This window comes from Suricata suricatta, chromosome 9 (genome assembly GCF_006229205.1).
Source record: "Suricata suricatta isolate VVHF042 chromosome 9, meerkat_22Aug2017_6uvM2_HiC, whole genome shotgun sequence".
NCBI lineage: Eukaryota > Metazoa > Chordata > Mammalia > Carnivora > Herpestidae > Suricata > Suricata suricatta.
Window position 1 is genome coordinate 84,424,547 of NC_043708.1, and position 20,752 is coordinate 84,445,298.

Consider the following 20,752-nt stretch of genomic DNA (forward strand, 5'->3'; position numbering starts at 1 on the left):
TTTTTTTTAATGTTTTATTTATTTTTGATACAGAGGGAGACAGAGCATGAGAGGGAGAGGGTCAGAGAGAGAAGGAGACACAGAACTGGAAGCAGGCTCCAGGCTCTGAGCTAACTGTCAGCACAGACAGAGCCTGACGCGGGGCTCGAACCCACGAACGTGAGATCTGACCTGAGCTGAAGTCGGAGACTTAACCGACTGAGCCACCCAGGCGCCCCTGAGCTTCTGATTTTGGCTCAGGTCACAGTTTGTGGGTTTGAGCCCCGCATCAGATTCTGGGCTGACTGCTAGCTCAGGGCCTGGAGACTTCTTCAGATTCTGTGTCACTTTCTCTCTCTCTGCCCCTCCCCTGTTCCCACTGTCTCTGTCTCTCAAAAATAAATAAATGTAAAAAAAAATTGTTAAATAAATAAGCATTAAATATTTTTTAAAAGAAAAATGAATCTAAATACATAATAATGATATCTACTTTGGCTTAAAAAAATAAAACAACAGTAAATTAAGTAGGGAAAAAGTAAATAAAGTTAAAGCATTCAAGGGACTTGTATTATCCAGAAGGATAAAGTTATTAACTTTGGTTTTGATCATATAAATACGTACATATCCTAGAATATCCTCTAAGAGAACGTAAGCTTAATATTTAGTATCCAAACTACTAGAGGTCACAGGAGCTTCTAGAGTGCTAGTAATGCTCTATTTTTTTTTTGACATTGGTGGTGGTTACAAGATGCTTTGCTTTGTAATTATTTGTTCAACTGTATATGTATTCTGTATACCTTTTAATACATGTTATATTTCACCATAAAAACAAAATTGATTAATGTAGTTTATTACAGTAAATGAAAGGGGATGATTCATACGATTATATCAAGGGATTGAGAACAAGTATTCAATAAAATTTCAGTACCCATTCACGATTAAGAAAAAAAAAAAAACAAACAAACCTAGGGTGCCTGGGTGGCTTAGTCAGTAAGTGTCAAACTCTTGGTTTCCACTCAGGTCATGATCTCAAAGTTTGGTGGGTTCAAGCCCTACATCCAGCTCTGCACTATCAATGCAGAGCTTCTCTCTCCCTCTCTCTCTGCACCCGCAACTCACACCTCTTGGTCTCTCTCAAAATAAATAAACTTAAAAAAAATGTCATAGGCAAGAAAAGAATGTTAATCTTATAAAGGTTTTCTTGATATACATGACTCGCACACACCCTCGGGTGCACACACAGCGCATGCACACACACAGACACACACACACACACACTTTAATAGGTAGATATTACAGGTATCCTTTTTTAAAATCAGGAATAAATAAGGATGCCCACTGTTACTTCTGAGTGATACTATGCTAAATGTCCCAGCAACTAAATAATGAAAAGAAGTTAAAAAGAATAGGGATTTGAAGAGAAGAAATGAAATTGTATTATTTTGATGTTATTGTAGATAAGTATATAAAAACTTCAATAAAATCTAACAAATTATTAAGATAAGGAAACTTAGAGAATTTGCTGGATACAAAAATCAGTATCTATCAGTTAAGAAATGAGAATATAGGAACAGACATTTTCCCAAAGACATACAGATGCCTAATAGACATGTGAAAAGATGCTCAATGTCACTCATCATCAGGGAAATACAAATCAAAACAACAGTGAGACACCACCTCACACCTGTCAGATGGCTAAAGTTAACAACACAGGAAACAACATCTGTTGTTGGCAAGGATGTGGATGTGGAGAAAGGGGAACCTTCTGACACTGTAGGTGGGAATGCAAACTGGTGCAGCCACACTGGAGAACAGTATGGAGCTTCCTCAAAAAGTTAAAGATAGAACTACCCTATGACCCAGCAATTGCACTATTAGGTATTTACCCAAAAATACAGATTCAAAAAGGTACATGCACCCCACTGTTTATAGCAGCATTATCAACAATAGCCAAACTACGGAAGAGCCCAAATGTCCAACTGATGAATGGATAAAGAATATGTGGTATAGATATACAACAGAATATTACTCAGCTATAAAAAATGAAATTTCCCATTTGCAACTATGTGGATGGAGGTAGAATGTAATATGCTAAGTGAAGTAAGTCAGAGAAAGACAAATACCATTTGATTTCACTCATATGTGGAATTTAAGAAACAAAACACATGAACATAGAGAAAGGGGGAGGGAAGAGGAGACAGGGAAACAAACCACAAGAGACTCTTACAACAGAGCATAAACAGGGTTGATGGAGAGAGGTGGGTGGGGAATGGGCTAAATGGGGGATGGGTATTAAGGAGGGCACTTGCTGGGATGAGCACTCAGGTGGTATATGTACCCGATGGATCACTAAATTCTACACCTGAAACCAATCTTACTATATATGTTAACATATAAATAAAAAGATTTAAATAAAACTTGAAAAAAAACAGTATATTAATGAAAATTATGAAAATCTCTGCATTCTCATCTACTTCCTGTAAGTCAAGGAAATTGGAAATGTGTTGGTTTTCTCAAAGTAACATAAAAAGTGCAGAAATGAAGAAAAATTAACATATAAAAGCTAAATATATTTCTTTATATTGGTAACAAAATATAACATAAAAATATACCATTTACATTATCAGTATATAATATAGTTTTAAATATATATATAAATATATACATTTAAACACACAGTATTTAGATATCTATGCACATGTATTTAAATATAAGTACATATCCAAACCAAAAATAAAGCTAACAAAGGCTGTCAAGCTCTTAATGGAAAAATTGTAAAAATGGTAATTTTCATTGAAAGACATTAATGAAGACATGAAAAAATGGGGAAAGAGACCATGTTTATGGATAAGAATATTAAATATCCAAAAGATGTCAAATTTTCCCAACTTGATATATAGATTTAACATAATTCTAATAAAAATCTTAACAGTTTTTCATGAAAATTGGTAAACTGATCCTAATAGGTGGAAGAGGGCTAAGGGAAAGAGAATAATGAAGATATTCCTGAAAAATAAGAAAGTGAGGGATTTGTAATTAAGACTGGGTAGAATGGGCCCAGGATAGGCAAAGACCAACGGAACAGAAGAGACCCCAGAAACAAAGTCATGCATATATGGAAACCTGATACATAGAGATTTCAGATAGCGGTAAAGGGAAGGAGTTTAGAAAAAAATGGTTCTATAAACTATCTTTAAAAAATGGTTTTTAGACAAATGGTTATCAATATGCAGGAGGTAGGAATAGGTCCCCACCTGACACCATGAATAAATATAAGTTCCAAATGATAAAGGACTTCGATGTGAAAATCATAATTTTAACACTTAGAAAATAATACAAAAACATCTTTATGACTTCAGGCCAGGAGAAGTCACATTACATGCAAAAACGGAAAGAGTGATTAATGAAACTACATTAAAATTAAGAACTGCATTAAAATTAAAGACCCCACAAAGAAAATAAAAAGTCAAGCCACACATTAGAATATATTCATCCCACTTAGAAAAAAAACATACAAACTACAGACCAGTAAGAAAAAGACAAATGCCCCAAGAGAGAATAGGCAAAAGACTTGAACAGTCATTTTACAAAAGAAATCCAATGTCATCTATTTATCACCCCTAATCATCAGGGAAATGCAAATCACGATCCATCATAATATCAGGTTGGCAAAATATTTTAAAATCTGGATATGCGAAGGGTTGGAAAAGGCATAATGAGAACTAACATACATTGCTGGTGAGAACATAAACTGATAAACCAAGTTTGGAAAACTGGAGTATTATTTAGTAAAGTTAAAGACCCAGCATTTCTACCACCACACCACCACCAAGAGAAACTTGCATGTGTACTACAGTAGGTGTGTCCTGCTTACACTGTGTACTGCAACATTGTTCATAATAGCAAACAACTGGAAAAAACCTAAAGGTGGATAAGTAAAGATATATTCATACAGTGGGATCCTATAAATACAGTAATACAAATTAACACTGAATGAATCACAAAATATTATGTTTAGTGTCAAAAAAAATAGTCCCAATATATACAATACCATGATATGCAAAATTCAACAATAGCCAAAACTAAATAGCATTATTTGAAGATATATTTATATGGAGTAAAATAAAGAAAAGCAAGGGCATGGTTAGAATTTTCAGAATGGTAGTTAACTTGGACACTGAATGAGGTAAGAAAACAGGATGGAGAGGGGCACACATTCAAGAACATTAATCCAGTTCTTGCTGGGAGGGAAAATACACGATAATTGCTTTATTATTGTTTTTCTCACTGAAATCATATATACTTACTCATTTGTATATGGGGTGAGACTAAGGCCAAAACAATGCTCCATTTATCATGGAATCCTTTTTACATGTTTCTAGGAATTTACCCATTTCTTCCAGATTGCCCAATTTGTTGGCATATGATCTTTCATAATATTCTAACTGTTCTATATTTCTGTGGTGTCGGTTGTATCTCTCATATACCATGCAGTCCTACTCAAAGTGACACACAGGCATGAACACTATCTAAGGACAGAGGCTCTGCAGTCCCACTGGGTTCAAATCCTGGCTAACTACCACCATTCATGTAATATCAGAATACACTATCGCTTCTTGGCCTTTTGGCTAAGATCAAGTGTACAATACACTATTCATGTATATCTGAATTTGATTTCCTAACCTGGGTTCCCTCATGAATAAAATGGGGTTAATAACAGTATTTACCCATAGGATTGATAAGAAGATTAATGAAGCTATACATTACTAGCATTAATATTTAAGAAAAACGACCATAAGGAAATAAGTATGATTACTTCTGGATAACAGATTTATAGGTGACAAATTTTCTTTTTTTTCCATACTGCTCAAATTTTCTCAATGATATTCTGTAGTGCATAAAAGTAAGTTCTTTAACAAATGGTGCTGGAAGAAATGAGAATCCACATGCAAAAGGATGAAATTGAATCTCTCACTAATACCATGTACACAAATTAATCAAAATGAATCACAGACTTAAATGTAAAAGCTAAAACTATAAAACTCTTGTAAAACTCCATCACCTCGGTTTAGGCAATGATTTCTTAGATATGAACCAAAAGCACTTGAGATTAAAAAAGAAAGTTGTATCAAAATTTAAAAAAAACCTTTGTATTTCAAAGGACATTATCGAGAAGGTGAAAAGAAAACCCACAGAATGGGAGAAAATATTGAAAGTCATGAGATTCTAGTAGCCAGAGCATTTAAAGAACTCTCAGAACTCAAAGAAACAAAAAATTTAAAAATTAAAAATGGACCAAGATTTAAACAGACATTTCTCCAAAGCCATATACAAATGGACAATAAGCACATGAAAACATGTTCAACATTATTAGGAAAATGCAAATCAAAACCACAATGAGGGGTCTCTGCCGGCTCAGTAGGTAGAGTATGTGACTCTCAATTTTGGGGTCATGGATTCAAGCCTCACACTGAGCACAGTTTACTTTAAAAAAAATATATGACTTAATTTTGACTTCACAATTACCAGGATGGTTATGATAAAAAAGGTGGACAAAAACAAGTGTTGGTGAGGATGTGGAGCTCTTGGAACCCTCCTCAAACACTGCTGGTGGGAATGTAAAATAGTGCAGCTGCTGTGAAAAACAATTTTGCGGTTCAAAAAGTTAAGTGACCCAGTAATTCCACTGACAAGTGTATACCCAAGAGAAATGAAAACATATGACACAAAATTTGTTCACTACTGTTCCAGGATTACTTGCAATAGCTAAAAAGTGGAAACAACCCAATCCATCAACTGATGAATGGATAAACAAAATGTGGTACAACCATATAATGGAATATTATTCAGCCATACGAAAAAGGAAGTACTGATACACGCTACAACATTGGTGACCCCTGAAAATGTGCTATGGGAAAGAAGCCAGTCATAAAAGGCTACATATTTTATACTTCCATTTATAGGAAATGTCCAGAATTGGCAAATCCAGAGACAATATATCAGTGTTTGTTTGGGACTTAGCGGCCATGAGAACTGGTAAGTGATTGCTAATGGATAGTTTCTTTTTGGAGTAATGAGAATGTTCTGGAACTAGACAGCATTTATAGTTGTACAACCCTGAAAACACTAAAAATCAGTGGACTGTACTCTTTAGATGTGTAAATTTTATGGTATGTGCATTATATTTTAATACAGCTGTCTAATACGAAGTCACATATAACATTATTAACCTTCAGGGGCTGTGTGATCTACAGCAAAGTACCCTGACTTTGATTCTAGCTCCAATTCTTGTTAGTATTGCTATGGGCCACTCACTCAACCATTCTGATCCTGTCATCTGTAAAACGAAATAAATAAAAATTATCCATGGGCACCTACATGGCTCAGTCAGTTTAGCCTCTGACTCCTTGATTTCAGTTCAGGTCATGATTACGCAGTTCGTGAGTTCAAGCCCTGCATTGGTCTCCATGCTTACAGTGAAGAGTTGCTTAGGATTCTCTCCCTTCCCATCCCACCCCCCCTACTACTGCCCCTCCTCCAGTCTCCCTCTTTCTCTCTCTCAAAATAAATAAAAACTTAAAAAGAAAGAAAACTATCCAAACCATCTCATGTGGTTATTTTAAGACAAAACTAGATACTGCATATAAAAAAGTGTGAACTATAAAATGGTATACAAATTTTTCAGGTTATGTTGCTTCCACAGCTGGATTAGGAGAGTAGGTACCATAAGGTAGAAATAAACGGTCATTCTTATTTATGATTTCCATAGCTTGGTTCTACTTCATTTAGTCTTATCACCTTACTGTGGCCTCCATTTCTTGCAACTTTTCTTTTTTAGTATTTCATGTAATTTTGTATCATGTAAGGCCAAAAAGGGTAAACTCTTAAGCAGAACTCATGTGTTGAAATAACCAGAATAAGCAAATCGTTGGGTAAAGACTAGAGCTTTTTTTGCTGCTAGGTTAAATGAATTCTCCCAAATCTTCAGTCAAGTAAGAGTGTATGACAGAAAACAATCAAGCAAAGTCACGTGGACATTTTTAACACTGTTACCTCCAGCGCATGGATGGGTATCGAGCATCTCCCCCAACCATTGAGATGGCAAAGAGAGTCCACGGTGCTGGCATTTCCATGGATCATTAGTCTATTTAAAAACTCCTCCTGAGTCAATCCAAACAAAATGAGAGAGAGTCCATTTTCTGTAGGAAAAATAAAAGTTACCTTAAATAAATTATGAGGATTTAGGTTTTAGGTTTATGACATGGATTAATTTCGAATTAAGCAATACTTCAGTGCTATAATTACAAACATATGTATTAGGCACCAGCTACTACTATGGCCATAGTTGACCCATCATGATTTTTTAATGTTTTTAAAGAAGAGTTTTATTTTTTAAACAATGGACCACAAGGCAAATTCTAGGAAGAACAACGCATCCTGGGAAATAGTACCAAATCTCACTTTTCTCCTTTATATTATCTGCACAATCAATGCCTGGAATTTTTAACTATTTGCAGAGATGTCATATTTCTGATTTACTAAGGTAAAACTAATAGCATGCTCTTGACACACAGAAATACAGGATTTCCAAGTCTGGGGTGTGAAAGAAGACACACATAGTCCAATCACATCATTCAATAGCTTTGTGAGAGGTGACAGCATAAATGCTGACTGAGAAATATCAAAGGTGGTGAGACAAGTGCAAGAAAACACTAACAAGAAAATGGCCCAACTCAGAGAACTGAAATTCAGCTCCGACCCATTAATTACTAGGCAGCAATGCGGGGCTAGTGTTGCCAGATCTAATAATTTTTCAATAACAGCTAGAAATCCTCTAATTTTACATGTTTGTAATAAATAAAGTCTTTGTTAAAAAGCCTAGAGAGTGCAAGCCAAACATAATAAATCTGCAGTGCACCATGGCCCACACGCCACCAGTTTACTACTATCGCTTGCACAGACAAGTGGAGACTCCGTGGGTTAAAACCGACCTTTACTACTTACACTTCCTCTGACTTTAGTGTCAGAGCCTTTAGCGGAGCAAAAATAACCTTAATTAAAAATCAAATAGATGAAACAACAGTACCACAAGCAACACCAGATTTCCCCCATGATTGATTACCACCTAGTGGAGAGTGTAGGCACTAACATCACCAGAGCAGAAGTAAAATACGCTAAGAAAGCACACCTCTCAGTAATGGGTTTCAACCTAACACAATTTATTCTCACCTGTCAAAACAAGGCAGAGTTGCTGGTCTCCACTTTTGTCTATAGGAATACACTTTTTGCCAAGGGAAAAGCACTGCAGGCCCTGGGTCTCCAAATCCCAAAGCACAATGGTGCAGCCCATCCTTTCCACTGTCCAAGTAAACAGTGCACTGAATCCTGTCACAGACATACATTTAAGCTCAACAGGTTCCTCTCGTTCACAAATGTGCATTATTTTCCACGCTCTTCCTGGATCCCTGGTCTTGGCATGATCTTTCTTTGGAAAATTATACTGGTTGTGCATTATGTCTTGTGGAATGATGGCCCAGTCTGGCATACTGGCACTGTGGTTACCAGATTCAGGGGATTCCAAATGCAGAATATTCTGGAACCACGGAACACAACAGGAAACCTCCAGGTTAGAACTCTTTATTTCTTCATTCAATGATGACAGCTGGGCTTTCCAAGACCTGGAAGATAGGGTAGAACTCACACTTGTTACAGTAAAAGGTACTACATAAAACACTGTATCAGGAAGAAGATGCATTAAAAAAAAAAAGGCGTCTATTTCTATAAAGCGCTTTAGTAAAAACGTACAAAGTATGACCCCCCGCCCCGCAAAAAGGAACTAATAAAGTAAACCCAAGAGGGTAGTTTCTGTACCTATCAACTTGGAAGGAAAACTTGGTCAGTTTCATGTTGTAGTCAGAATTCACTGGATCATCTTCATCTATCCCCTTAGGGCCTTCGATAGGCAGGTCTTCCAGAGTTCTTTCACATAGGAGGTGTCCTGGGTGTTGCCTACATTTTAAAATAATAGCCATGGTCAACAATGATGATTGAATCCAAATCTGTGTCACTACTGTTAAAAATTGGGGGGAAGGGGTGTCACATAGAGGGAACAGTATAGACGGTAAGCTTTTTGAACAAGACTCCTTCTCTCCATTGCTTATAGCAATATGATAAAGTCAGCCCTTAAGAATTTGACCCATTTGTAACCATGTATAGTAACAGAAGTTAACTAGATTGTGGTGTTCATTCCACAATATATACATATATTGAATCATTATGTTGTACACCTGAAACTAATGTAATATTGTATGCCAATTATATATCAATTAAGAAAAAAGAATTTGACACTTATGGGCAGTTAGCTTTATAAAGAAATAAGGACATTTATTGTCTATGACATACTGCAGATGTGATTAAAACTTAAAAATTTTTTTAATGTTTATTTATTTTTGAGAGAGACAGAGACAGAGCATGAGAGAGAGAAGGGGCAGAGAGAGAAGGAGACACAGAATCCAAAGCAGCCTCCAGGCTTGTCAGAACAGAGCCCAACACGGGTCTCAAACCCATCGGCCGTGAAGATGCTTAACAGACTGAGCCACCCAGGTGCCCTAAAACTTTATATAAACTAAGCCTTTAAACAACCCTATGAGGTAAACATACTCCCATTTTATAGACATGGAAATAAAGGCTCAGAGAAACAGTGGAGCTATATCCAGGTCAATGTGACCATAAAGCCCAGGCTTTTAACCGTTCACAACACTGTCATCACAAAGTAAGATTTAGGCTGAGATCAGACATGTGTAAGAACTAGAAAGACAAAATATAAGTGCAGGTGTAGGTGGAGGAGTGTATGCAGGAAGAGGGTTTTTCTTTGTGTTTTGAGAAACAAAAAAAGGCGAAGGTGGCTTATGAGAATGAATGAGAAGCACGGTGGCCTGCGACGAGGCAGGAGACAGCTGGTGCAGGGCTCTGTGGGCTATTAAGGATTTTTAGTTTCACCTTGTGGGGTCAGGAAGCTAAACAAGGGCTTTGAATAAGCAAATATGAACTGACACAGAAGAGCAGCTCGGGGAGAAAGAGAGGCACTTAAACCTTCAGCACTGACATTAATATTAGCCCTTTCAACAATTTGAAGGTAATACATTAACATACACGTATCCAGAATATGATTTTTTTTAAAAAGCTAGAAAAGGCAGAGGGACAGGGAGAAAGATGGAGAAGGCAGTTCCTCATCCCCCCCAAACAAAAGGTGGATAACGTGTCCCCAAAAGTTAGTATCTGGCTGTTTCTCTGATAAGATATGCATTTTAAAAACATCCCTCTGGCTACTTTACAGAGCATGAAGTTGATGGGGTAAGAGCAGACATGGGGAGACCAATTACAAACCACTATCTTACCTTAGTTCAGGAAAGAGATGACAGCGATATGGGTGAGAATGGTAACAGAGGAGTTAAGAGAAGTAGACAGATTCCAGAAACACTTAGGAGGTAGAATGATTAGGGCCTGGTGATTAACTAGGTATGGATCTAACACTTTAAAAAGTTTGGAGGGGCGTCTGGGTGGTTCAGTTGGTTAAGTGCCCGACTCTTGATTTCAGCTCAGGTCATGCTCTAACGGTTCATGGGTTCGAGCCCCACATCGGGCTCTGTGCTGGTGTGGAGCACTTGAGATTCTCCCTCTCTCCCTTTCTCTTTGCCTCTCCTCTGCTCCTGCTCTCTCTCTCTCTCTCTCAAAAAATAAATAAATTTTTAAAAAAAGAAGAAGAAGAAGAAGTTGGAGATGTAAAGAAGGAAGGAAATGGAAAATGGTCCCTGAGAAGGACGGAAAAAATAGGATCTGGAGCACAGACGCCTTCATGGAAGGAGGGAAATCGTTTTACTAGGAGGGAAGATGAGGAGAAGAGTACAGGAAACTGGGTTTGTAACTTAATGTGAGAAACTGAGGAACTCTTATAAGCAGATTCTACTTCCACTACAAAGTAGGAGGCAAAGTAACCCAAGAAGGTTTGGGGATAAAGAGATGACCTGAGGTTTGGGGAAAATGTAGGTTTAAAAACAAGGCTATAAAAAATGGGTTCATGAAAAATCATTTCATTATTTTTCCAGACAATACTGAGAGACTAGCTGAAAGTAGCAAACGTAAACTCATAGTGGTATGGATTTTCCTTTGTGATTTTTCTCACAAGTGCCTGGTTGCTTGGGTATAGGGACAGAGAAGGCAGAGGGGGGAAAAAAGGCTTTGTCAGACCAAGTGCTACCATAGGACAGGAGCAAGAGTTTAGGGCACATAGAAAAAAAAAGGGATTGAAAAGATGAGTCATAGAATCTATGCTGAGAAGGAAAAGGAGTGGGAGTAAGACAGGAGGGGGCCCCAGAGTGAAAAGTCAACTGACTGGAAATTCTAATGAGGTCAGATGACAAGTAAGTGGGGGTACTTGAGTAACTGACGTGGAAAATTAGGGAAGCTGTGGTCGGAGAGTGAGATGTGCAGGACAGTGATTTGAGGGAGGAACAGTTTCAAACAAGGACAAAGCCAAGGTAGGAGTATGGGAGTCGACAGCTAAGGTAAATTGGAAAAAATGTCACTGACAATGAACTGAAAGAACAGCCCCTGAGTTTGGGTTCCCAAGGATCTTACAAACCCTATAGGAAACATGAAAAATTACAGAAATAATACAAGACTATATAATTAAGTGCTAAAGTAGTTCAAAGCAAATGCCCTACAGAGGTCCAAAGAGGAGAAAAATTATAAAATGAATATATGATTACAAGTAGAAGGGGTTTTAGTAAGCAAAAGCTTCATAAGAGAGGTAGATCTCAAAGGATAAAATGAAAAGGAGAAACTGACATTCTATATCGGGGAAAGAAGAGCGAGAACTAGGAGCCAGAAAAGATAAAAACACTTAAGTTTCAGAGCCTAGGGGCACCTGGGGGGCTCTGTTAAGCATCTGACTCTTGGTCTCAGCTCAGGTCATGACCTCCCGGTTGTGAAACGGAGACCCAAGACAGGCTCTGAGCTGACAGCCTGGAGCCTGCTTGGCATTCTCTTTCTTCCTTGCTCTCTGCCCCTGCCCCACTCACACTCTTTCTCTCTCTCAAAATAAACTTTAAAATAAAAATAAACCTCAGAACACAAATAAAATAAAATATGCTGGGATGCCTGGGTAGCTCAGTCAGTTAAGCATCTGATGTGGGCTCAGATCATGATCTCACTGATCGTGAGTTCAAGCTCCGCATTGGGCTCTCTGCTGTCAGCGCTGAGCCCGCTTTGGATCCTCTGTCTCCCTCTCTCTCTGCGCCCCCTTGCTTGTGCTGTCTCTCTCTTTCAAAAAATATAATAAAAGTTTTAAAAAGTTTTAGGGGTGCCTGGCTGGCTCAGTCAGTTAAGTGTCCGACCTCGGCACAGGTCATTATTTCATGGCTTGTGAGTTCAAGCCCTGCATCAGCTCACAGCCGCCTGCTTCAGATTCTGTGTCTCCCTCTCTCTCTGTCCCTCCCCCTGCTTGCTCGCTCACTCGTGCTCTCTCTCTCAAAAATAAATGTTAAAAAAAGGTAATAAAATTTTTAAAAATTGAAATACACAGTCTACTTTAGAAAGTAAACTAATTAAAGAGCATCCATGCAAATAATTAATACAGAGAGATCATTCATTTATCTGGTTAGGACAGATTCCTAAATTTACTGGGAAGAGACCACCAGCACTTTTTTGGCTGATGTAACAGTAGCTGAGTTCAATGCAATTTGTTCAAAGTCTGTACCCGGCACAATCTTCAGAGTTCTCTTGAAGTGTTACCAAACATCCACAGGGGGGCGCCCGGGTAGCTCAGTGGGTTAAGCCACAGGCTCTTGATTTTCGCTCAGGTCTTGATCTCAGTTTGTCTGACTGACTGAGCTGGCTGTGTAGAATTTGCTTAGGATTCTCTCTCTCCCTCTCTCTCTCTGCCCTCCCTACTTGTGCCCTCTATAATTAAATAAATAAATGTAAAACAAAAACAAAACAAAAAACATCCACAGGAATGGAACCCTATACTCAAGGATCAGCTAGCTGAGTAGGCTTTCCTCCCTCTTCGTCTATTAAGTTATTTTCCAAGGTAGATTAGAAAGGAACTCTACATACACAGGGTATGTTTTAGTCAGTAAAAATGGCTTATTGCTAAACACACATAGGATCTGAGAATGTGCAAATCATCCTTGTTCAAAAGATTTTTTTTTAAAGACCAAGGCCATTTAAAACAAAATGAAAAAATCACAGTGGGAAAAAGTTTGGTAGGTATGTGAAAATGGATTTATCCTTTCTTGTAATCCAAACAATAGGCAATAAAACCATCAAAGTGCATTCCCAATTACTTAAGGATCTGTTTATCTCATTCATATTAAGTTAGGACCTTGAATACTGCAAGTCATAAATATGGACTAACCAACTTTTAGGTAAGTTGCAATGTACAGGTTGGAGTATTTACATATGCCTCTCACATCATATCTCTCTCAAACACTATAAAATCAGACGTAACTAGAATATCTAAATCAAAAAGCAACACAAATAAGCACTCAATTTTTACTAATATATTTAGACAATAACTGGTGTGGGTCCTTCAAGGTAAACACCTGAGGAAATACTCAGCTGCAGAAAGCTAGCTTAATATATCTTATTAAAGTCCTTTAAGAGACAAGTAATCCCCAAAATGCTGCCAAACCCTGAGCCACATAAGAAGCAATTCTGACACACGGTAAATCCCATTTTTCTTCTGTTCTAATGTAGAGCAAGGAACAAATAATGTGTAATAGTCAACTCTGCTATTATACATTATGTACTTGATTATTTTTAAAACCGTACTTGATTACTTTATAACTTACATGATATAAGCCATATGAAGTAACATATAAATCAAAATCAAAAGTTTGATATAAATAAAGGTAGCCAATGATCATCTGCACAATTTTACAGTAACAATCTCACTATGTAGTTGCTAGAACATGATTTAGCTGAATACAGAAATTAAACTGGTTTCTTAAAAAGCTAGTGAGAGGCGCCTCGGTGGTTCAGTCAGTTAAACACCCAACTCTTGATTTCCACTCAGGTCATGATCTCACTCTCCTGAGATCAAGCCCTGAATCAGGCTCTGCCCTGAGCACAGAGCCTGCTTGAGATTCTCCCCTCCATCTGTCCCTCCCCCACTTGCTCTCTCAGGGGGAAAAAATCTAACAAATACATCTTTTTAAGTAAATGTTTTTATTTTATTCTATTCTAATTTATTCTATTTTTTATTCTATTCTATTTTACTCTATTTTATTTTATTTTAGAGAAAGTGTGAGTGGGGGAGAGGGACAGAGGGAGACAGAATCTCAAGCCGGCTCCAAGCTCAGGGTGGAGCCGACAGGGGACTCAATCCCACGACCCTGCCATCTGGCCCGAGAAATCAAAAGTCCAATGCTCAGCTGACTAAGTCACCCCGGTGCCCCCTAACAAGTACTTTTTAACCTCTTATGGCTTTAATTATTTACCTCAACTTAGAGATGGCAGTAGTTTACATACCTGAAATACAAATTTAAGTTAAGAGCAATTGCAGAGTTGGAGCAGTTGACAATCACTACAACATCTAGGTCTGGAGACACTTTCAGTGAAGTAAAGGAAGAAATCTTGGCTGGCTCCTGTTGCTGCTCATCACACGTATCTTCTTGGTGAAGTGCTAAATCCACATGAGCTACATGTCTACCATCCACAGTGTCAAAAATGTCTGTGAGTTAGAGTTAAGGAAAATGCCAGTCTCAATATGCTCCACCACTTAAAATACACGACGGGATGGAGCGTAGAGACGTCATCACTGCAACCTTGTGGGTATAGTAGTAACAAAAGGAATAGTGGACACTTAAGGCAGCCCTCATCACAGTTACCAGCTGACTATGAAGTTGGTGGCCCAATAACAACCTGATAGAGTTCATTCAGCATTACTTGCTGAAAACCCACTCTGTGCCAGGCTCTGATACACTGCTAGTATTTTCCACTACTGTTCTACAGCAGTGCTTTCCAAGAGAAACATAATGTGAGCCCTATTTGTCATTGCAAATTTTCTTTTCTTTTTAATGTTTTTTTTTTTTAATTTATTTTTGATACAGAGAGAGACAGAGCATGAGAAGGGGAGGGGCAGAGAGAGAAGGAGACACAGAACCGGAAGCAGGCTCCAGGCTCTGAGCTGTTAGCACAGAGCCTGACGCGGGGCTCAAAGCCACGAACGTGAGATCTGACCTGAGCCGAAGTCAGAGGCTTCCCAGGCGCCCCTGTCATTGCAAACTTTCTAATAGCCCTATGAAATAAGTAAAAAGAAACCAGTGAACCTAATGTTAGTAATACATTTTACTTAACCCAGTATATCCAAAATACTACCATCTCAACATGTAATTGATATAGAAAATTGAGATATTTTACAAGCTATTTTTCATATAAGTGTTTAAATTCCGGTGTTTTACACTTACAGCAAATCAGTTTAGAAACTAAATTTCCATTGGAAATACGTGATCTGTATTTAAGCTTCATAAAAGTCACATTTGACAACTTAAATATACTTAAAAGTTGTCCAATAACTGAATCAAGTATCTTTCAAACTTAAGTAAAATTAAGAATTCAGTTTCTCAATCACACTAGCCAATTTCAAGTGCACACTAGCCATATAAGCCTAGTGCCTACCATGATGGACAGCACCGTTCTATAACCTGGCAACAAAGTTAATGCAACATTTTATGACACTTTTGTAAAAGAAATTTTAATAAAGGCCATCTTATATCTAAAATAGACAAACCATCCCTTTAATTCAGAAATAAAAGTTCCAAAACCATATAAGGGGTCATTTTTCAAGTTCTCCAAACAATTTTGCTGATTATCTGATATGGCTCTGTTAGAAACAAAAACTGTTCTATTTCCAAAACCAAATCAAAAGTAGTTAAGCAAACTATATGATTCCCTAATATGATGGAATCACTAGAGAGGATAGTAAGTGGCTCATATTCATACATGAAAATGTATGTATCACATCATAAGCAGCCCTCTAAATCCTTTCTGGAACAAGCCCATAGTATATATTTCATAAGCATGTTTTGAATAAATGGGTAATACAGAGCACATATAATTTAAAAAGAACACAATTAAGTTGGAGGATTATGACTGTGGAAAAATGTATATACTAAAAAATAGTTGAATGGAATACAAAACAATATAGTTGAGTATTTTAAGTTCATAAAGATCTTTTTCCCTGACAAGTTTTACTGAAAATCTAACGATTCTACCTATATGCCAGTCCCTAAAACTAAAAGCCTAAAAAGCCTCATTGTTAAAGGATGAGCCTTTTTAAAAAAAAATTTTTTTTTTTTAAATTTTTGAGAGACAGCGAGAGACCATGCGAGCAGGGGAGGTTCAGAGAGAGAGAGAGAGAGAGAGGAGACACAGAATTCAAAGACAGGCTCCAGGCTCTGAGCTGTCAGCACAGAACCTGACGCGGGGCTCGAACCCACGAACCGTGAGATCATGACCTGAGCCGAAGCTGGAGGCTTACCTGACTGAGCCACCCAGGCGCCCTAAAGGACGAGCCTTCAAGGCATTCTCCTCCCCCGCATATTCACACCTTTATTGCCAAGGATACAGATCCAGCCTAAACTACTCAAAACAAAGAGAACTCCTCTACAGAGCTGCGTGTCAATAATCCTGTCCACTGCCTGCGCAGGCAAGGGTAACGTAAAACAGTTGCGGACGCCAACCTCAGCATCTCTTTCAGGAAATATAATGTGTAGGACGATACACTTGTTGATGAGCAATAGTGATGTGTTATCGTGAAAGGACAGAATTCTCAAAGACAATATGGAGATACCTAGGAAACAAAAGCACAGTATTTCAAACTTACTGGTCACAATTTTACAGCGGGCAATTCTGATTTTGTAAACGTATCATAAACAGGTAAAACAAAGAAAAAACAGCACTTAGTCGAACTCCGGGCAGTTATTGTTCAGACCCACCTAAGCAAGTGGCTACTGGTAGGTAGGTGAGGGGATGAATACAGAGATAGCCTACAATGTCTCTGTTCATTCCTTCTGTTTATGGTCTGAGTCTGATAGCACACAGGAAGACTAAAAACAAAAACAGAAACAAAAACCCTACTTATCCTGGGAACCTCACAAGAACAATTACAGGGTTTTGTTTTTGTTTTTTTGTTTTTGTTTTTAAGAGGGAGCACCTGGCTGGCTCAGCTCTTAGAGCATGAGACTCTGGGGTTGTAAATTTGAACCCCACCTGGGATGTAGAGATTACTTAAAAATAAAAAAAAATCTAAAAAAAAAAATAAAAGAAAAACAAAAGAACCTTAAAATCAAGTGTGTCGAGTATGCCACTGCCTTAAATATAAAGCCTGAATGCTTCAATTTTTGCTCTCTGCAGCCTTCAGGATGAAATATAGTGAACAGCTGGGTAACCAGTCTAGCTAGCACTCTTCAAAAGAAATATGTCAGCCACAATTGTGAACTGCACATGGAATTTTAAATTTTCTAGTAGCTGCACCGAAAAAACAGGTGAAACTTATTTTTATATATTATTTACCCCATAATATCCAAAATCGCATTTCAAAATGTACTGAATACAAAAAACTATGAGATATTTCACTTGTTTATACTGAGCCTTCAAAAACTGGTATGTATTTAACACTTAGAGGACATGTTAATTCACATTAACCACACTTTGAATGCTCAAAAGCCTCATGTAGCTAGTGGCTACTGTACTGGACAAGGCAAATCTCTCTCCCCGATTTCATCTAAGAACTTTTCCTGGAATATATAAGATTTCATAGGGATGTTACAGACTGTCAACATGCTAAGAGACCACCTGTAAATACTTACTGATATTTTGATCTCCAATGAGCTTTTGCAGTGTCTCCTCACTACAGCTATACAAAATGGTTGCATCGCATCTTCCATCTTTCAAATTAAATTCATAGACAAACAGTTCATAATCCTCACTAAGAGCAAGCAGTTTGGGCTTGTCTGTTGGTGAGCTGCTGTTATGAGACTCGTCCCATACAAAGCTAAGAAAAAAGCGAAAGTTATTATATCCTATTATCCACAATATCTAACTGCAATAGTGAGGGTAGAAGAGCAGAATGAGTAAAGAACAATTCTTTAGTTCATGCAGTAGTAGCCTTAATCCTACATCATGTTAAGGGAATGTAAATTGCTCTGGGACTTTGCCCCTCTTCTACCTGAGCCCCTTCAGGCCAACAGTATTCAACTGGGTGGTGAAAGGGGAGGAGCAATAAACGATGAATTCTTTTATTCCTTCTTCCCCTACATCATGTCTGATGAAATGTTTAAAGCAAGAGTCATACGGGTAAGTTTCAACAACCAAACCTGTATGTTATTTATAAGAGATGGCGCTCACAAAGAGCAAAGTAGGTTTTGCTAACTTTAATGTTTTCAAAGACTTTTAAAAATTGACTATTAGTATTTACAGACTATGAAGACTCCAAGATGGTAGATCATAGAACAGCTCTGACCAACAGAAATTTCCATCCTGTTGGTCAGAACTATCTATCTGCACTGGCCAATACAGTAGCCAACAGCCACATGTGGTACTGAACAACTGAAATGTGAATAGTGCAACTGAGGAAATATTTAAAATTCATTATGTCACATGTAGCTAATGGCTACCGTGCTAGACAGCACAGTTACAGAATTTTTAAAGCAGTTAGTGGTGGAAAGAGACTAATGAATGATGCTACAGCTTCAAATTAAATTAAAAAAAATAAAAGGACCCAATTCTGAAAACAATACAATGGAATCACCAGAAGCTACCATGCTGATAAAGCTTTATCTTTAAAAAAAAAAAAGTCTTCTACAGAAGTAGATTTTATATCTTAAAAAAAATCAAGACTCGATTTTTTATCCTTATTAAAAATTGACACATTTTATATTTCTATTTTTATACCTAGACTGATGATTTGTCAGTGACACTCAATTCCTGACTGTTTACACTGAAAATCTGGAAAATAGGAATGTTGACTATGGAAAAGATTAAACAAATTAACATATATTTAAAAGGCAGAATACAGTGACACCATTAACATCAGTAGCATATGGACTGTACCGTCACATGAAGAGAAAATGTTCAATAAAAATAACTATAGAATATACAGCGATTTCAACATATATAAAAGAGTCATATATACTTTGAGATAGATAAGCTTGAATATTATAGATTTATCCTTTTTACCCTATGAAGTACTAGAATTAAAATCCAATTCAAATAAAAAATCCTTCTTAATCCTCCTTCCCTCTAGTAATTTCAGTTTATAAATGCCCTCATTTCATGCATACATGTCTTATCTTCCGTTAAGTCTCAAACACCTCAAGAGTTCTGCTTTTCTCTCATTCCTTTCTTTACAGGATTGTGTCCATAGGTACTTAACATAGTTGAATAAACTAACTTCCGTTAGGGAGAGACTTCTTCCTAGCAACTAGCTATCAGGAGTAAAGAATAAAAACTCCAAACCGATTAAAGCACTTGCTTATTTAACAACAAATCTCTACTGTCAGGCACAGTTACAGAACCTGGAGATTCCAAGATAAGACACCGCTTGACTACATAAAGTTTCAAAACGGATAGGTTTCCAAAATGTTTTCTATGATTAAAAAGAGCCCAAGGGTGCCTGGTATAGTCAGAAAAGCATGCGACTCTAGACCTTGGGGTTGTGAGTTCAGCCCCATGTTGGACGTAGAGATTTCTTAAATAAAACTTAAGGGCGGGAAAAGCTCAAAAACTCAGAGCACTCTCAAACTTAATGACATAAACTCTAACTCCCGGACTGAGAGTTACAGAAGTGGAAAGTTAATACAGGATTATAACTGTTTTGTTTTGTTTTTCCGGTCTTCCTAAATCATGCAAGCTTTACATGGAAGAGCAGTGTTCAACTTTTCAGGCACGGCTTCTAACAGCGCGTAATAAACATTTGTTGAGTGACTAAATGAGCGGGCAAACGAGACTCTATCCTTGAAGAAGGCAGGTGGAGGGGGCATGTGTGAAGGAAGTAGCTATTTCAGGCACAAGGATAAGATTCAAATTAGAGATGAACCCCCAACTGGTACCTTTAAGGGATTTAACGAAAAGAAAATGGGCAAAGCACAGTAACGACTAATCAACCTATGCCGAATTTATCAGCGCCTGAGCCAAGACCCACTCTAGGTTCCCTGCGGCCAGCAGAGGAGCTGTATACCTTCTCTGTTACCACCCCGTCCTACCTCACCTCCCATCCCACCCTGGGAAGCGAGAGTGGGGCTGCAACGCGAGGCAAAGGTTCTGAGAGAGCACCTGGATCACCTCTGAGGTGTTTCCTGCGGCTGTCACTCCTCTCCCCGCTACCTCCACTCCCGAAGGAGCATTGGGGCCAGCGGAGCTAAGGTTCCGGACTCCTCCCATACTGCCCAGCCCTCCCGCAGCACTTACTGCCGAAAGGGACCATTGAGGCAGCAGGCACCCCCGCTCCGGCCGCTGGGCGCCAAGGAAAGCAATTGCAGGCTGCCTGCAGCTGTTAGGCTCCCCAGAACCTCCTGCTCTCTGTGCAACTGTGCCCGGGATCCCAGCCGCCCTGTTGCCTCCGCTGGGACTGGCACCAACAACATAGGTAGAACCCGCTCCATGGCTTTACCGCTGCAACTACCCCATCTGGCAGCCCTGCCGGCTGCTTTTTCTGCAGCCATTTTGGTCCGGCCATTTCTTCCGGTCACCTGAGCCCAGCTGCGTCCTG

The 20,752-nt window shown here is 38.3% G+C and overlaps 1 protein-coding gene across 3 annotated transcripts in view; it reads right to left on the reverse strand.

Moving 5' to 3' along the window:
* SPG11 (SPG11 vesicle trafficking associated, spatacsin) overlaps positions 1-20,752 on the reverse strand; it is an 84,147-nt gene extending 63,395 nt beyond the window's left edge. For 2 of the 3 annotated variants that reach the window (XM_029951353.1, XM_029951351.1), the window contains exons 1-7: positions 20,452-20,752; positions 17,853-18,037; positions 16,610-16,834; positions 14,512-14,713; positions 8,851-8,988; positions 8,209-8,657; positions 7,033-7,178 (exon numbers count right to left, since the gene is read on the reverse strand). In XM_029951353.1, the coding sequence (XP_029807213.1) occupies positions 7,033-7,178; positions 8,209-8,657; positions 8,851-8,988; positions 14,512-14,713; positions 16,610-16,834; positions 17,853-18,037; positions 20,452-20,705 (1,599 nt within the window). In that variant the 5' untranslated portion in view covers positions 20,706-20,752. Of the gene's footprint in view, positions 1-7,032; positions 7,179-8,208; positions 8,658-8,850; positions 8,989-14,511; positions 14,714-16,609; positions 16,835-17,852; positions 18,038-20,451 lie in introns of those variants that run through there. The other variant, XM_029951354.1, reaches the window with a different exon arrangement.